General features: G+C 52.8%; 1 protein-coding gene across 1 annotated transcript; it reads right to left on the reverse strand.

The window, feature by feature from the left end:
- Positions 1-5,227: 5,227 nt before the first annotated feature.
- LOC109782565 (protein DOG1-like 3) lies at positions 5,228-6,226 on the reverse strand. Its single transcript, XM_020341187.4, has one exon. It carries the CDS (start codon positions 6,171-6,173, stop codon positions 5,493-5,495), a length of 681 nt encoding a protein of 226 aa, XP_020196776.1. The 5' UTR covers positions 6,174-6,226; the 3' UTR covers positions 5,228-5,492.
- Positions 6,227-14,381: the final 8,155 nt, after the last annotated feature.

A 14,381-nucleotide genomic window follows, 5' to 3' on the forward strand; every position in this document is an offset into this window, starting at 1 on the left:
TTGGTTCTTGTTTGCTTCTCTTTGTGAGTTTTGGAGCTTTTGGTCATCTTGTTGACAAGCTCGAGTTCATCGAAAACTGAGTTCACTTGCATCTTCTATGATGTTTTCGATGTTGGAGGTTATCTCCGTTCTTCTCTGTTGGAGGTTTCACTCCTCCATTTGTTAGGCATACCTCCCCTGCCTCTTCGCTGTTTTGATGCTACTCGTCTTCCTCTATCCAACAAGCTTGAGTTTGCTCAATTCGGAGCTCATTTGCAGAAGTTATGACAGTTTTGGTTTCCCGTGGAGTATACTTGTTTTCGTGGTAGTGGCTTTAGGATGGCGCCAGCGGTAGTACCGCTTAGGAGTCACAGGCGGCAGTACCGCTCCGCAACGGTAGTATCGCCGGTGGGTCCTCAGCAGTAGTACCACTGCGGTACCAGGCCCCTACCGCGTCGACTCGAGGGGTCATTTTTCGTGTCGGATTGTGTGGTACTCCGCAGCGACAGTAGAGCGGCAGTGCCGCTCATGAGCAGTAGTACCGCCCTACCATTGCGGCAGTACCGCTCGAGTCCGTATCTCTCCTGCCCTCCTAACTCCACGGTAGTACCACCCGGGGGAGCGGTAGTACCGCTGCCTTATGCGGTAGTACCGCCCTCTGCGGGGCTGTTTTGGGGGTAACGGTTGGATTGTTCCCCCCACTATAAAAGGGGGTCTTCTTCCCCAATGAACCTTATCCGTTGAGCTCGTGTTCTTCCCCCATTGTTGACCTTCTTCGAGCTTGCTAACTCTCAATCCCTCCATGGATTGTTGCTAGTTTTTGAGGGAAAAGAGAGAGGAGATCTAGATCCACATTTCCACCAATCACTTTCTCCTTTTTGTGAGGGGAACCCCTTGGATCTAGATCTTGGAGTTCTTGGTGTTCTCCTTCTTGTTCTTCCTCTCTTTTTCCTCCCTAGCATTAGTTGCTTCGGTGGGATTTGAGAGAGAAGGACTTGGCCACTCCGTGTGCCCTTGCCATTGCATTTGGCGCATCGGTTTGAGTTCTCCACGGTGATACGTGGAAGTTACAAGTTGAGAAGCTTATTACTCTTGGGTGCTTGGTGCCCTTGAGCTTGTTCCTCTTGGGTGCTTGGGCGCCCTAGACGGTTGGTGGTGTTCGGAGCTCAATCATTGTGGTGTAAAGCTTCGGGCAAGCGTCGGGGTCTCCAATTAGGTTGTGGAGATTGCCCCGAGCAATTTGACGGGTACCGGTGACCGCCCCAAGGGTTGCCAAAGTGTACGGGTTCGGTGACCGCCCCCAAGGGTTGCCATTTGTACGGGTTCGGTGACCGCCCTCAAGGGTCCCTTAGTGGAATCACGGCATCTTGCATTGTGCGAGGGCGTGAGGAGATTACAGTGGCCCTAGTGGCTTCTTGGGGAGCATTGTGCCTCCACACCGCTCCAAACGGAGATTAGCATCCGCAAGGGTGTGAACTTCGGGATACATCGTCGTCTCCGCGTGCCTCGGTTATCTCTTACCCGAACCCTTTACTTATGCACTTTACTTTGTGATAGCCATATTGTTTCTTGTCATATATCTCGCTATCACCTAAGTAGTTTTTTCTTGCTTAGCATAAGTTGTTGGTGCACATAGGTGAGCCTAGTTGTTGTAGGTTTTGTGCTTGACAAATTAACCGCTAGGTTTATTCCTCATTTGTTCAAGCCTCAACCGTAATTATTTTAAAGCGCCTATTCACCCCCCCTCTAGGCGACATCCTCTATCTATCACCGGCAATCCTGTTAATCAAGCCATCGCCGCGGCGCCTCGTCGACGTCCTTGCTTGGACTCCGGACCCAAAAGTACACGCACATCTACGTGCTCCACGAGAAGGGCACCGGACGCCACACGTGCTGTCTGGGAAGCATTGTGGGGGTGCCCTGCCCCTCCTAAGGTAAGTGTCTTTGCATGGCGTCTAGTCACTAACTCACTGGATGCAATGGCAAATAGAGCAAAAAGGAATATGAGTGAGCATTGGAAAATGCAAAGACTAGAGGAGGTCAAAAATTCTGGACTAGAATGACTCTTGCACCTACCGCAACATTGCAGTGAGAGGAGCGGCTCCCTATCCTCATGACACTGTTTAGGACCTGTCACATACATAATGAAGCTACCCACCATAAGCCAGCACCTCCAATTGCTGCATCCCGGAGATTCTTAAATAACTACATCAACTCATTATTATGCATCAAACAACACCCAGAAGCTGGCATAACACAAGATCCAAGGGGAATCACAGGAAAATATAAGAGAAAGCCACTCAAAGGACAGAATACACATACATTACTCCTCAAAACCAAAATAATTTAAGGGGTGCATCTTAGATCCAAGAACAACAACGGAAAAATAAAAGTAACAAGGGTAGTTCTTCCCCAGACTCTAGGAGATATGAAGGCCTTGAGACATAGTTTTCTCCAAATCTCAAAGAGAGGTGAAAACCTTGAAATCCATGTGGGTTCTTCTCCCTGAAGAGGTCTTCATCCTAGGAGGAAGATTGATTGAGCAAAGCTCTCTCAAGTTTCTATCTTATGGTTTCCTAACCCTAGAGTCCATGAGGGGATGAGGTATATATAGCCCTAGATGTGAAGGGGTAAAAAGGGGCAAAAGGAGAAGATACATGGACACTGGACAATGCCCAACTACTTGCACACAGGCAAGCCCGGGGGACGGGCACTACCAGGGAAAAGTGTATGGTAGACGCTTACTAGTAGCGCGTGTTTATACCCCTCGCTACTGCTACTTACCAGTAGCGCGGGATTATATACCCCTCGCTACTACTAAGTTGACAGTAGTAGCGCGGTTTTATAACCCTCGCTACTACTAAGTGGTGTCTATCGTGCCCCCGGGACATGCCATAGTAGTAGCGAGGGGTATAAACCCGCACTATTACTAAGTTGATAGTAGTACCGCGGGTTTACATCCGTCGCTACTACTAAGTATATGGTTTTTGAAGAGCCCTGAAATCCCCATCTCCACCCCCAAATCCTTCCTCTCCCCCGTCACTCTCCCCCTCTCTCTCCCTAGGCTCTCACATGGACCTCCTACCCATGAGCGCCTCCTCCTCCATGGCGCCAAAAGAGGCCGCCGGCGTCCCAAAGCTCGCCGGTCTTCCCCGCATCTCCATGCCACCAGGCCAGAGCACCTCACCATCGGCGACCAACCCCACTACTACCTCCATCTCCTTCCTCTCTCCCTCGTTTTTCTTTTTCTCTCTCTCCCTCTGGTTTGACTCACCCTCGCATGTCCTTGCCGGTGCAGGTCATCGCCATGGACGACCAGGAGCTCGCTGCCTTTCCTGCGAAGAGTAGCCCCACGCCGCCGCCCTACTCGGCCATGGATCCGGTCCCTTTGTAGAAGTCGTCGCTGGATCTGGTCTGCCACTGCCCTTCCGCACCTCCGGCGACCCCTGCCATCGCTGGTTCGAACAATTGCTGGCATTGACAGCATGCACGGGATAGAGATTTTTGTTTTTGTTTTTGAAATTTATAGTAGTAGCACGGGTGGCAACCACGCTACTACTAACAGACGTAGTAGTAGCGCGGGTGCACCCGTGCTACTACTATAAGTTAGCTGTAGCGCCGTAGTAGTAGCGCGGGCACCCGCGCTACTACTAGTTGTTTAACCCGCGCTACTACTAGGGTTTTTCCTAGTAGTGGGGGCATGCCGGGGACGAGGGCAAGGGCCTCGTGAGCACGAGGGTAAGGGCCGTGTGAGCATGGGGTTAAGGGCCCCGTGGGCACGATGGATCTAGAGAGATGACGATAGGACCCAGGGGCACGGGTCCGGACGCTCGCGGCAATGGGGTATCCAGAGAGCTTCTCAGATGCTAGACTTCGCGCAGACGCCTGCTGATGCTTTCGGAACCTGGCCTTGGTCTTCACGGTTTCATCTTCGCTTCGATGCTTCCCTCTTGGACAGTGTAGAAGTTCTCTTGTGCTTGACCTTCGATGTGCCATGTGTGATGTTGGGCTTGAGGGCTCGAACCTAAAGGTACACAAGTTAGAAGTGTCAAGTAGTATACCATCCTTGAGAGGACCAAGTATACACACATAATGAATACAATTCACCTTAATGTATGTGTTGTTGTATGCCCCTTGTGGATGGGTCCAAGGCCATGCTGATGACCCTAGGATGCTTGACAACAGTTTTTCTGCAGCAAGTAAAAACACCAAAACAAGACCATACACCTAATAAATCTAGGAAGTTGATGTAAGCACACTAAACTGGATCTTGGTTGTGCCATATGCACAATATAAGTGCTACACAAAGACATGCCGACCAACGTTCCTCCTCTTTCCATGCAAGTTTCTCGCAATGGCAAAATAATGAAGTTACTAGCAGGTCATTGCTTCCCTTAAGTATTGGTTCCTTGACAGCATCGATCTACTGATAATGACAATGAGCTGTCGGAAGATATCACCAGGTTCTTCCTACCTCTACATCACCTGATCCAGTGCCGACAAGGGCATGTGAGGAGGGGTGTTACTAGACTGTTGGCTCTCTTAAAATCTTGAAAATTAGCGTGTTAAACAAGTGAATCACTTCAAATCTTGAGAATTAGGGTGTTAATCAAGTGAAGCAGTTGGCGGGCACTTGGTGCGGCGACTTGGAACCCTTTTTCCGACATGGTCTGATTCTCTAGCCCTCTCGGTTGATGGTGAAGTATTGCAAGCATCTGCTCCGTATCTCCATGGGGTGATGCCCCAACTGTTGTTTCTTGAGCGGTTCTTAGATCTCGCGTCTAATGACGAGTGCCTAGCGCGAGAGCTTTTACAATTGTCTTTTTTATTTACTTTTTTGACTGTCAGCTAAGTGCAATTTTTGGCGTGCGCATATCAGGGATAATCCTACATCCACTTAAAGCTACGAACCCCTCTTACGTAAAATTCCGGGTGGGGCCCCTTCCTCTCCCTTCTCCAATCATAGTTAGTTAGACACATAGCTGATTACGTAAACCACGTAACATCCTTTAAGTAGGTGTAGCATTACTCGCGTATCAGTAAGACATGAGATTCAACCAGTAGCCCACGTGAAATCCTAACAGGAGACTTAATCAGTAGCCCACGTTATAGATCCGGCGGTCCATGATAGGAGTTCTAAGTTTTCATTGAGTCGTCCGCTTTCACGTGATACATTTTTACCTCCTACCATACCACGAGAAGAGAAGAGAAGCAAAGGCTGACTTCTCAACGAAACCAACATGCACACTTTCTTAGTCCAAAAAAGCATGCAGAGTGTGTCTCTGCATTTTATTACTTGCCTCTCGGTCAACAGCACGCCCTGACACGGCCCAGCTACGACGAAACACTCACCGGGCGACAGCCGTCGATCTACCGATCTGGCGGACAATCGTCGCGGCAACAAGATTACAAGAGTGGAAAGCCTCCCTGTCCCAGTCAAACCAACTACACCTGGAAAAAAACCGGGCTGGACCTGCCGAGCGCCGATGGTGACCGATCTACCTAGCTGGACGTTACGAGCCGCCGGCGCCGACGCCGTCGTACTTGAGCCCGAACTCACGGAACCCGATCTCCATGTCCGCCGCGGCGACGAGCAGCTCGGCCGCCTGCGCCGGCTCGAGGATCTCCACGGCGCGCTTCATGGTGCGCAGCCGCAGCGCGTCCGCCCCGGCCAGCACGGCGCCGACGCGGCCGACGAGCCCGCCCACGTCCACCAGCTCCCCGCCGGCGCCCACCGCGCCGTGGCCCTCCTGCACCCGCGCCATCTCGCGCGACAGCTCGTCCTCCTGCGCCACGGTGCGGCGCTGCAGCTCGTCGATCTGCGCCAGCTGGGCCGGGCTGAGGTCGCCGAGGTTGCCCGACCGCACGCCGAGCAGGAGGTCCGGGAGCTGCGCCTCGAAGCGGCGACCGGACTCGGTGTAGAGCAGGTGGACCAGCGTGGTCGGCCGCCACCCGGCCAGCCAGTGCGCCGCGCCACGCTCCACGGGGCTCGCCCACGGCGCCGCCAGCGTCCACACCGGGTCCAGCTCCGCCCGCGCCGCGCAGTAGTCGGCGAAGTGGGACACGTAGCCGGCCACCAGCTTGGCGAGCTGCGCCGGGTCGTCGGCCCAGCGCGCCGTCCGGAGGTCGCGGCGCAGCGACCGCAGCCCGCGGAGCCAGAGTTGGAAGCGCCGCGTCGCCGCCTCCAGCTCCATCGTCCGGTCCTCTCCCTTTTCTGGCCAGGCGGGGGTAGTACAGTACAGTGATCTTGCCCGCGCGCGTGCCGGCGGTACTTATAAATGGCGGCGAGATGATCTGGGCCGTTGAGCCAGAGGAAGCGACGGCTGCGGGCGCGGGCCGCCGGGGCGTATGAGGCCGCGACAGGTGACCCGCATGCAGGAGGCCATGTGTGGTGGCCGGGTGGCGAGGTGGCGATGGACGGCGACGTCCGGCGTCACGCTCACGCCTAGATGAGCCGCGGGACAAAGCGGCCGGATGAGGCTGACATGGGGCCCGGCGTGCCAGTGGACGCGTCGATCTGCGCATTACTTTGTCCCACTATATGTCGTTCGTACCTAACGAATGCATCATGTGCGGTTGCCACCTTCGACAAAATGTAAAACGAACGATGTGTGGAAGGGAGAAGTTAGGAAAACGGTGCCTAATTTTTTCCAGATGAGATAGTGTTTAGTTTTCTAAAATGCAGTTTATGGAAGCGACGATGAGTCTACAAGGAAATGGGAAGAAAAAAAGAATATGTGTTCGTAATTATGCAATTGTCTGCGATTTTTTGGGTAGGTCGGTCAAATCACGCGTAGCCCTGAGTCCAAGACGGGGACGTCACGGCATAGCATCATCGATGAGGCGAGCTTGCACCATGCCAGAAACGGGGACGAAGCGGCTGGTCTCGTCGTTACCGGTAGGTCTGGCGAAGGCGTCACTAGTTTGGATGGGAGTAGGGGTTCTCGCCGATTTTGGAGAAGAGGCGTGGGCGACGGCACCTCCGGCGGCGGGTGGTGGGAGCGGACGTTATTTGCCAATGTCGGGGGAGGGGGAGGGGGGGGGGGGGGGGGTTGGTTCATCGCGGTCGTAGGAGGAGGGAGAAGGGCTCTCAGCTCTCGGATCCCGATCGAAAGGTGAAGATTGGTTTGACTAAACACAATGGTTTTAGGGGCAAGTCAACTACTTGTTGCTTTAGCGTGTTAACCTTCAATCCGATGATTAATTGGCTATTGTAGCTGAATAACACGATATAATACGACTATGGGAGAGACTAGTTATCCAAATAGCTTCCATGGACTAAATCACCCATTTCCAACCAAAGGTACCAGCCCGACGATGGAAAGAATTGATCACCTGAGGCTGGAGCAAACCCGTCATCGAAGATGATCCCTTTTGCTGGAAGCGGGAGAGTTTCAAAATTAAGGATGTCAGTAATAGTTTAGTGCCATTTCGGGTGTCTAAGACAATGTGGATCGGTAGTCTGCTAATTTTGAGGAGAGTTTGAGACGCCTAGCTGGGTCGGGTTTTTATGACCGGGCCGTCCGCCTGGTTAGGATGCCCAGTTGTAAATCCTCTAAGGCCCGAACAACCCGTCATCTAAGAGCATCTACAACTGGACGCCTCAAACCATCTATCATATACACCGCGAACACATCCGGTCAGTGACCGAACAGACGAGAAAAGGAAAAAGTGACCCAACTGGAACCCTCATATTTTTTCTATATGTCCGGGCAGTCCGCGAACCCTAATATCCATCTTAAATATGGGGAGGATATAAGGGCTCGCGGACACGTCCGGTCAGTGACCGGACAAAAGAGAGAAGGAAAAAGTGACCCAACTGGACCCCTCATATCTTCCCTATATGTACGGGCAGTCCGGGAACCCTCATATCCATCTCAAATATGGAAAGAATACGAGGGCTCGCGGACACGTCCGGGCGCGTCCGGTCAATCCATCACCCCCCAGCACTTTTTCTTTTTTTCTTTATTCATTCTTTTTTTCTTTCTCTTTGTCTCTACCAATCACATGCAAGTGACCAGACATATGAGAAAGGAAATAAGGATTGTGGTTGCACGGATGGGTAAATAAAAGCTTAAAATGAACACGTACAGCGCGTCCGCGGGCATTTGAGGGGTCGAATTAGAGATGGATGAAGATGCTCTAAGATTACCGGAATGGCCAGACCCCTTTTGCTGGATGCGGAAGTGTTTTAAATTAAGGCTGGCAACAATAGTTTAGTGCCATTTGGGGTGTCAAGACAATGAGGATAGCGTCGTCTGATAGTGTCCCCCGGAGCCGGAGGTTAGATTTCGACTTTCCGCCATCAATAATGGAGCAATCTGTTGTCGGATTCGGCGTGCGGCCTGACTTCATCGACGACCTTTCATCGCCGCGAAGCACAAGAGCATTGCTCTGACTTTGCCACTTCCCTGTACTGCATAATGCATATATATAGCAATGCTTGCATCTCATGATTTCAGATTTCAAATCAAAATTACTCAGAATCTATTATTTGAATCGGTCAGGAGCAAGATTCAGTGGGCAGCTGCAGTCAGTCAATTTAGCGAGGTCTGAAGAATCTTGACGCGGCCGTTGTACACGGAGCGCCGCGCCAGGGTGTTGTCTGGTTTCGAGCGATTGGGTTTCAGTTAGAAAATGTACACCTCTGTCACGTCAGGGTCAAACCCGGCGACGTGGACATGTGTCCTCGCCGACGTTTACGAGGAGGACCTGGGCGAAAATAACCTTGTGACAGTGAGTTCGCTGTCACGTTACTCTCGCAGCTTCTGCCATTCGTGGATCATTGCGTTGCTACCCGTCAGTTCGTCGGACAGAATCGCACGCTGCTCACGCCTCTTGAGCCTTGACTCACACCTGACGCCCGCACATTTCGGCGCTTCAACAGCAGAGGAGAGGAAAGCTTCGTAAACAGGACGGTGTACTCAATAGGAGTAGCTGTTGATCAGGTGCGTTGGCACATGGAATCACTCCGTCTCCGTGACAGAATCCACGTCAGTTTCTAGAGGCAGAGCCGGTAGTCAGTTTCGCAGAGAAACATTGCCAATTTGCCATGCCCACTTCCCCGGTCAGGCTTCGGCGCTATGTTGAGGACCCCGTACGTATTGCTCTCTGAAAATGGAAAAGGCTTCAATGCCGGCCGGCTAACCACCCGGTTGGAAACGTTGCGGCTCTGCTGCCGAATCGACGGAGACGGGACGTAGATCGCGTGAAGCTCAAATTATTGTACAGTTCGTAGGTTCACTTTGAGCATGTCGGAGTAAATGACCACGGGTAGCCTCATCAGCCCCCCGATGGTATTCCAAGACATCGGGGCTAGCTGCACCCCTTACACCTCCTGGATGAACGACTGGCTTCTTGGGCCGGCTGGTCTAAGATGCCAGCTGCTGGAAGACGGCAAGACATCAGAAGGTGGCCACGAGGGAGCCGACTACTAACAGGCGCCCCCTCATCCCCTCAAAGTTTACACCCACTTAACCTCGACGAGACGGGGCGTGGCTACAGTGCGGCCTGCCACCCCCGAATCCAGGGCGGAACGTGGCCACAGTGCGGGTGTACCAAGCGGACGCCCCGCACCCGGCGCGGCACCGTAGCCACGCAACCCACGACATCACCTACGTCAGAGGGAGCCCTGCTCCCACGATGGGCGGTCGGTACCACCCGCAGGCGGCGGGCCCTGCCTGTCTGCAGTGGCGGAGACAGGGGGACCAGCAGGGGCCATGGCCCCCCCTAAAATCAAGGATTTACTGCTAATTTACTTACAAACAGTGTAGAATTAGTGTGCATTTGCAGGTAAGAGCCTATTTTTTTCAATGGTTTGGCCCTCCCAACCAATTTTAACATCCTTGACCCCACTAATCCATTTTTCCTGGCTTCGCCACTGCCTGTCTGTGAGCTACCAGAAGGCAGCGAACCCCAAGCAGGCGGCAACAAGGGCGTGCCGACTCTCAGCAGGCGGCCCTCCCTCCCCTTGAGGGAGTCCTGGACTAAGGGGTCCTCGGGCGTCCGGCCTATTAGCCGTGGGCCGGACTGATGGCCTGCGAAGATGCGAAGACCGAATACTGCACCCGTGTCCGGATAGGACCCTCCTTGGCGTGGAAGGCAAGCTTGGCGATCAAATATGTAGATTCCTTTCTCTGTAACCGACCTTATGTAACCCTAGATCTCTCCGGTGTCTATATAAACCGGAGGGCTTAGTCCGGAGGAAGATACTCATTACCATAGTCATACAGGCTAGACTTTTAGGGTTTAGCCATTATGATCTCGTGGTAGATCAACTCTTGTAATACTCATATTCATCAAGATCAATCAAGCAGGAAGTAGGGTATTACCTCCGTAGAGAGGGCCCGAACCTGGGTAAACATTGTGTCCCCTGTCTCCTGTTACCATCGACCTTAGACACACAGTTCGGGACCCCCTACCCGAGATCCGCCGGTTTTGACACCGACATTGGTGCTTTCATTAAGAGTTCCACTATGCCATCCCCTAAAGGTTTGATGGCCCCTTCAATCATCAACAACGACGCTGTCCAAGGAGAAACCTTCCTACCCGGACAGATCTTCGTGTTCGGCGGCTTCGCACTGCGGGCCAACTCGCTTGGCCATCTGGAGCAGATCGATAGCTACGCCTCTGGCCACCAGGTCAGATTCGGAAGCTTGAACTACGTCGCGGACATCCGTGGAGACTTGATCCTCGCCGGATCCGAGACCGCGGCGACCGCTCTCTGTCGCCCCGATGAACATGACCTAAATCTGTCATCGGACCACACTCAGGAGATTGCTCCCATAACTGCTCTGGCCTTAGATCCGGAGCAGATCGCGCCATCTGAGGACGGGAAGCTCAACCCTGCCACGGGGGCCACCGATTCCGCGGCTATGGAGCCGCACATAGACTTAACCTCACACGATATCTGTGTCACCGGAACTCCGGACTCGTCTCCGGCCATAAGCTCCGAACCATGTGCGTCCGCGGACGCCGAGCTTGATCAGTTATCGATCTTCGAATTCAGCGCCGCAGACATCTTCCAGCACTCGCCCTTTGGCGATGTGCTAAACTCATTAAAGAACCTATCCTTGGCGGGGGACTCACAACCGAACTATGTCCGGTTCAAACTAGGGGCTGATGATGGAGAATTTTGCTTCCCACCCGCCACCCACTTCATAGCCACTGTCGAGGACTTAACCGACATGCTTGATTACGGCTCTGAAGACATCGACGGTATGGATGACGATGTCGATGAGGAGCAAAGCCAAAACCCGCCATTTACTGGACGCTAGACGGCCACTTCTTCGTACGATGTGTACATGGTGGATACACCCAAAGCAACCAACGACGATGAGAAAGAAAATCCAGTTGAGAATAAACCTCCTGAGACACAACACAAACGCCGGCGTCCTCAGCGCCGCTCTAAGTCACGTCATTCAAAAGACAACAATACTGGCATCGGAGAAAATAATACTCCGGATGATGCCGAAAACAATGAAGACCCTATTGAGGTAACATCCGAACAGGAGGAACAAGAAAACGGGCAAGTTAGCCCCGATGAACAGGCCATGCCCAACGACTCGGAGGACGGTAGTTATCACCCGCTCTCCGAGGATGAGGAAAGCCTCGGCAACGAGGATTTCATCGTGCCTGAGGAACCTCTCGATCAGGAGCGCTTCAAGCACCAGCTAATAGCCACCGCAAGGAGCCTGAAAAAGAAGCAGCAGCAGCTTCAAGCTGACCAAGATATGCTCGTCGACAGGTGGACTGATGTCTTAGCAGCCGAGGAATACGGCCTCAGCCGCCCAACCAAGAGTTACCCGAAGCGCAAATTGCTATCTCAGTTCGATGAAGAGGTGCCGGAGCCCATACCTCCCTCGCGTAATGCGGCCGATCGACCACTACGCGGTCGGGACAGTGCGGTGGACCGACCACCACGCAGTCGGGACAGAGCGGCAACTAAGGCCGAACAGCATCCCGCCCCACCGCCACGTAAAAATAGAGACAAAACAGTTCGGGGTCATACATACAACCTTTGGCAGGACCTGGACAGTAGAGCAGGATATACCAGATCGATTTACGGATCGCGAGGACGTTCCTTGACACGCGATGATGGCCACCTATTCGGGCGTGAGAAACCTAGTCACGCCCGGGCCGACAACCGCAGACGGACTCCATCGGAGCTACGTCGCGATGTGGCCAGATACGGAGGCGCCGCACACCCTCTTTGCTTCACTGATGAAGTAATGGATCATGAATTCCCCGAAGGGTTCAAGCCCGTGAATATTGAATCATACGACAGGCCAACTGATCCCGCGGTATGGATCGAGGACTTTATCCTCCACATCCACATGGCCCGCGGAGATGACCTCCACGCTATCAAATACCTCCCACTAAAGCTTAAAGGACTAGCTCAGCACTGGTTAAACAGCCTGCCTGAAAATTCTATCGGCAGCTGGGAGGACTTGGAAGAAGCCTTCCTCGACAACTTCCAAGGTACATATGTCCGGCCACCAGACGCCGATGACTTAAGCCACATAGTTCAACAGCCTGGAGAGTCAGCTAGGAAATTCTGGACTAGGTTCCTAACTAAAAAGAACCAGATCGTCGACTGTCCAGATGCCGAAGCCCTAGCGGCCTTTAAACATAGCATCCGCGACGAATGGCTCACCCACCACCTCGGCCAAGAAAAACCAAAATCTATGGCAGCCCTTATGACACTCATGACCCGCTTTTGCACGGGTGAGGATAGTTGGCTGGCTCGTAGTAAAAACACAACCAGCAAGGCAGGCCCCTCCGAGGTCAAAAACAACAACGGCAAGCTCCGATGCAACAGACACAAACGCCGAAGCAATGGTGATAATACCGACGATACTACAGTCAACGCCAGATTCAGCGGCTCCAAGTCCAGCCAGTGGAAGAAACCGTACAAAAGAAACAATCAGGGACCATCCAGCCTGGACCGCATACTCGATCGTCTGTGCCAGCTACATGGCACCCCAGACAAACCAGCCAATCATACCAACAGAGATTGTTGGGTTTTCAAACAGGCCGGCAAATTAAACGCCGAGAACAAGGAAAAGGGATCGCAAAGCGAGGACGATGACGAGGAGCCCCGGCAACCGAACACAGGGGGACAGAAGAAGTTTCCCCCTCAAGTCAAAACAGTGAACATGATATATGCTACACACATCCCCAAAAGGGAGCACAAGCGCGCACTCAGGGACGTCTACGCGATAGAGCCAGTCGCCCCAAAATTCAATCCATGGTCGTCATTCCCGATCACCTTTGATCGTCGGGATCATCCGACTAGTATCCATCATGGCAGTTCAGCCACGCTAGTCCTCGACCCAATCATTGATGGATTTCACCTGACGCGCGTCCTTATGGACGGGGGTAGCAGCCTCAATCTGCTCTATCAGGATACAGTGTGCAAAATGGGCATTAATCCATCACGGATCAAACCCACAAAGACTACCTTCAAAGGAGTCATACCAGGTGTAGAGGCCCGCTGTACGGGTTCAATCACACTAGAGGTTGTCTTCGGATCTCCGGACAACTTCCGAAGCGAGGAGTTAATCTTTGACATCGTCCCCTTCCGCAGCGGCTATCACGCACTGCTCGGACGGACCGCATTCGCTCGATTCATTGCAGTGCCACACTATGCTTATGTCAAGCTCAAGATGCCTGGTCCACGCGGCGTCATAACGGTCAATGGAAATACGGAACGCTCCCTCCGTACAGAAGAGCACACAGCTGCCTTAGCAGCAGAAGTACAAAGCGGCCTTCTCAAGCAGAACCTTAATTCGGCTGCCGAGCTCACGCACACCGTTAAGAGGGTCTGAACCACCCTGCAGCAGGACAACTCGGCTTGTCAGGAGCTCGACTAGCAATTGGGCCTCTGTCTCAGTCCCGATCAAGTGGTGGCATTCGTACCGCACGTACATAACTACGCACTCAAAATTCCATGGGCATCGACGGAGGCATAGCTAGCTTGTGATCCACAGTACGGCTCAACCGGCACCGGATACACACATACTTTCACTTCTCCTCTTTTTCCTTTTTCAGGTTTCAATCCCGCAGGGCCCATCTGATGGCCCGATCATCGGTCCTCTTGAAGGATTAACACACCAAGACGGCAAGAAACACAGATGTATGGGGGACTTTCAAGGTGGTTTCATTAACGATCACTCTACCTGTTTTTCAGGACCCACATGCAGCTCTCCCTTGGTTTTTGAGCATGTTAAATAGCCTATTGCTAATCGCACTACTTGTATCAATGCGCCTTGACGTATTAATCAAATTACAATGGAAACAGTTCGCGGGCCGAGCTTTAGGGCCCCAGCTTATGACCTTTGCACCCTTTCTGTTTTCTTTTCTTTTTCCCCTCCTGTGGGTTACCTTATCAGGTAGCACTC

This window comes from Aegilops tauschii, chromosome 1 (genome assembly GCF_002575655.3).
Source record: "Aegilops tauschii subsp. strangulata cultivar AL8/78 chromosome 1, Aet v6.0, whole genome shotgun sequence".
NCBI classification, from domain to species: Eukaryota; Viridiplantae; Streptophyta; class Magnoliopsida; order Poales; family Poaceae; genus Aegilops; species Aegilops tauschii.

What these genes read in the sequence shown, in the direction of transcription:
- LOC109782565 (XM_020341187.4), bottom strand. Translation starts at nt 6,173, where the DNA reads ATGGAGCTGGAGGCGGCGACGCGGCGCTTCCAACTCTGGCTCCGCGGG.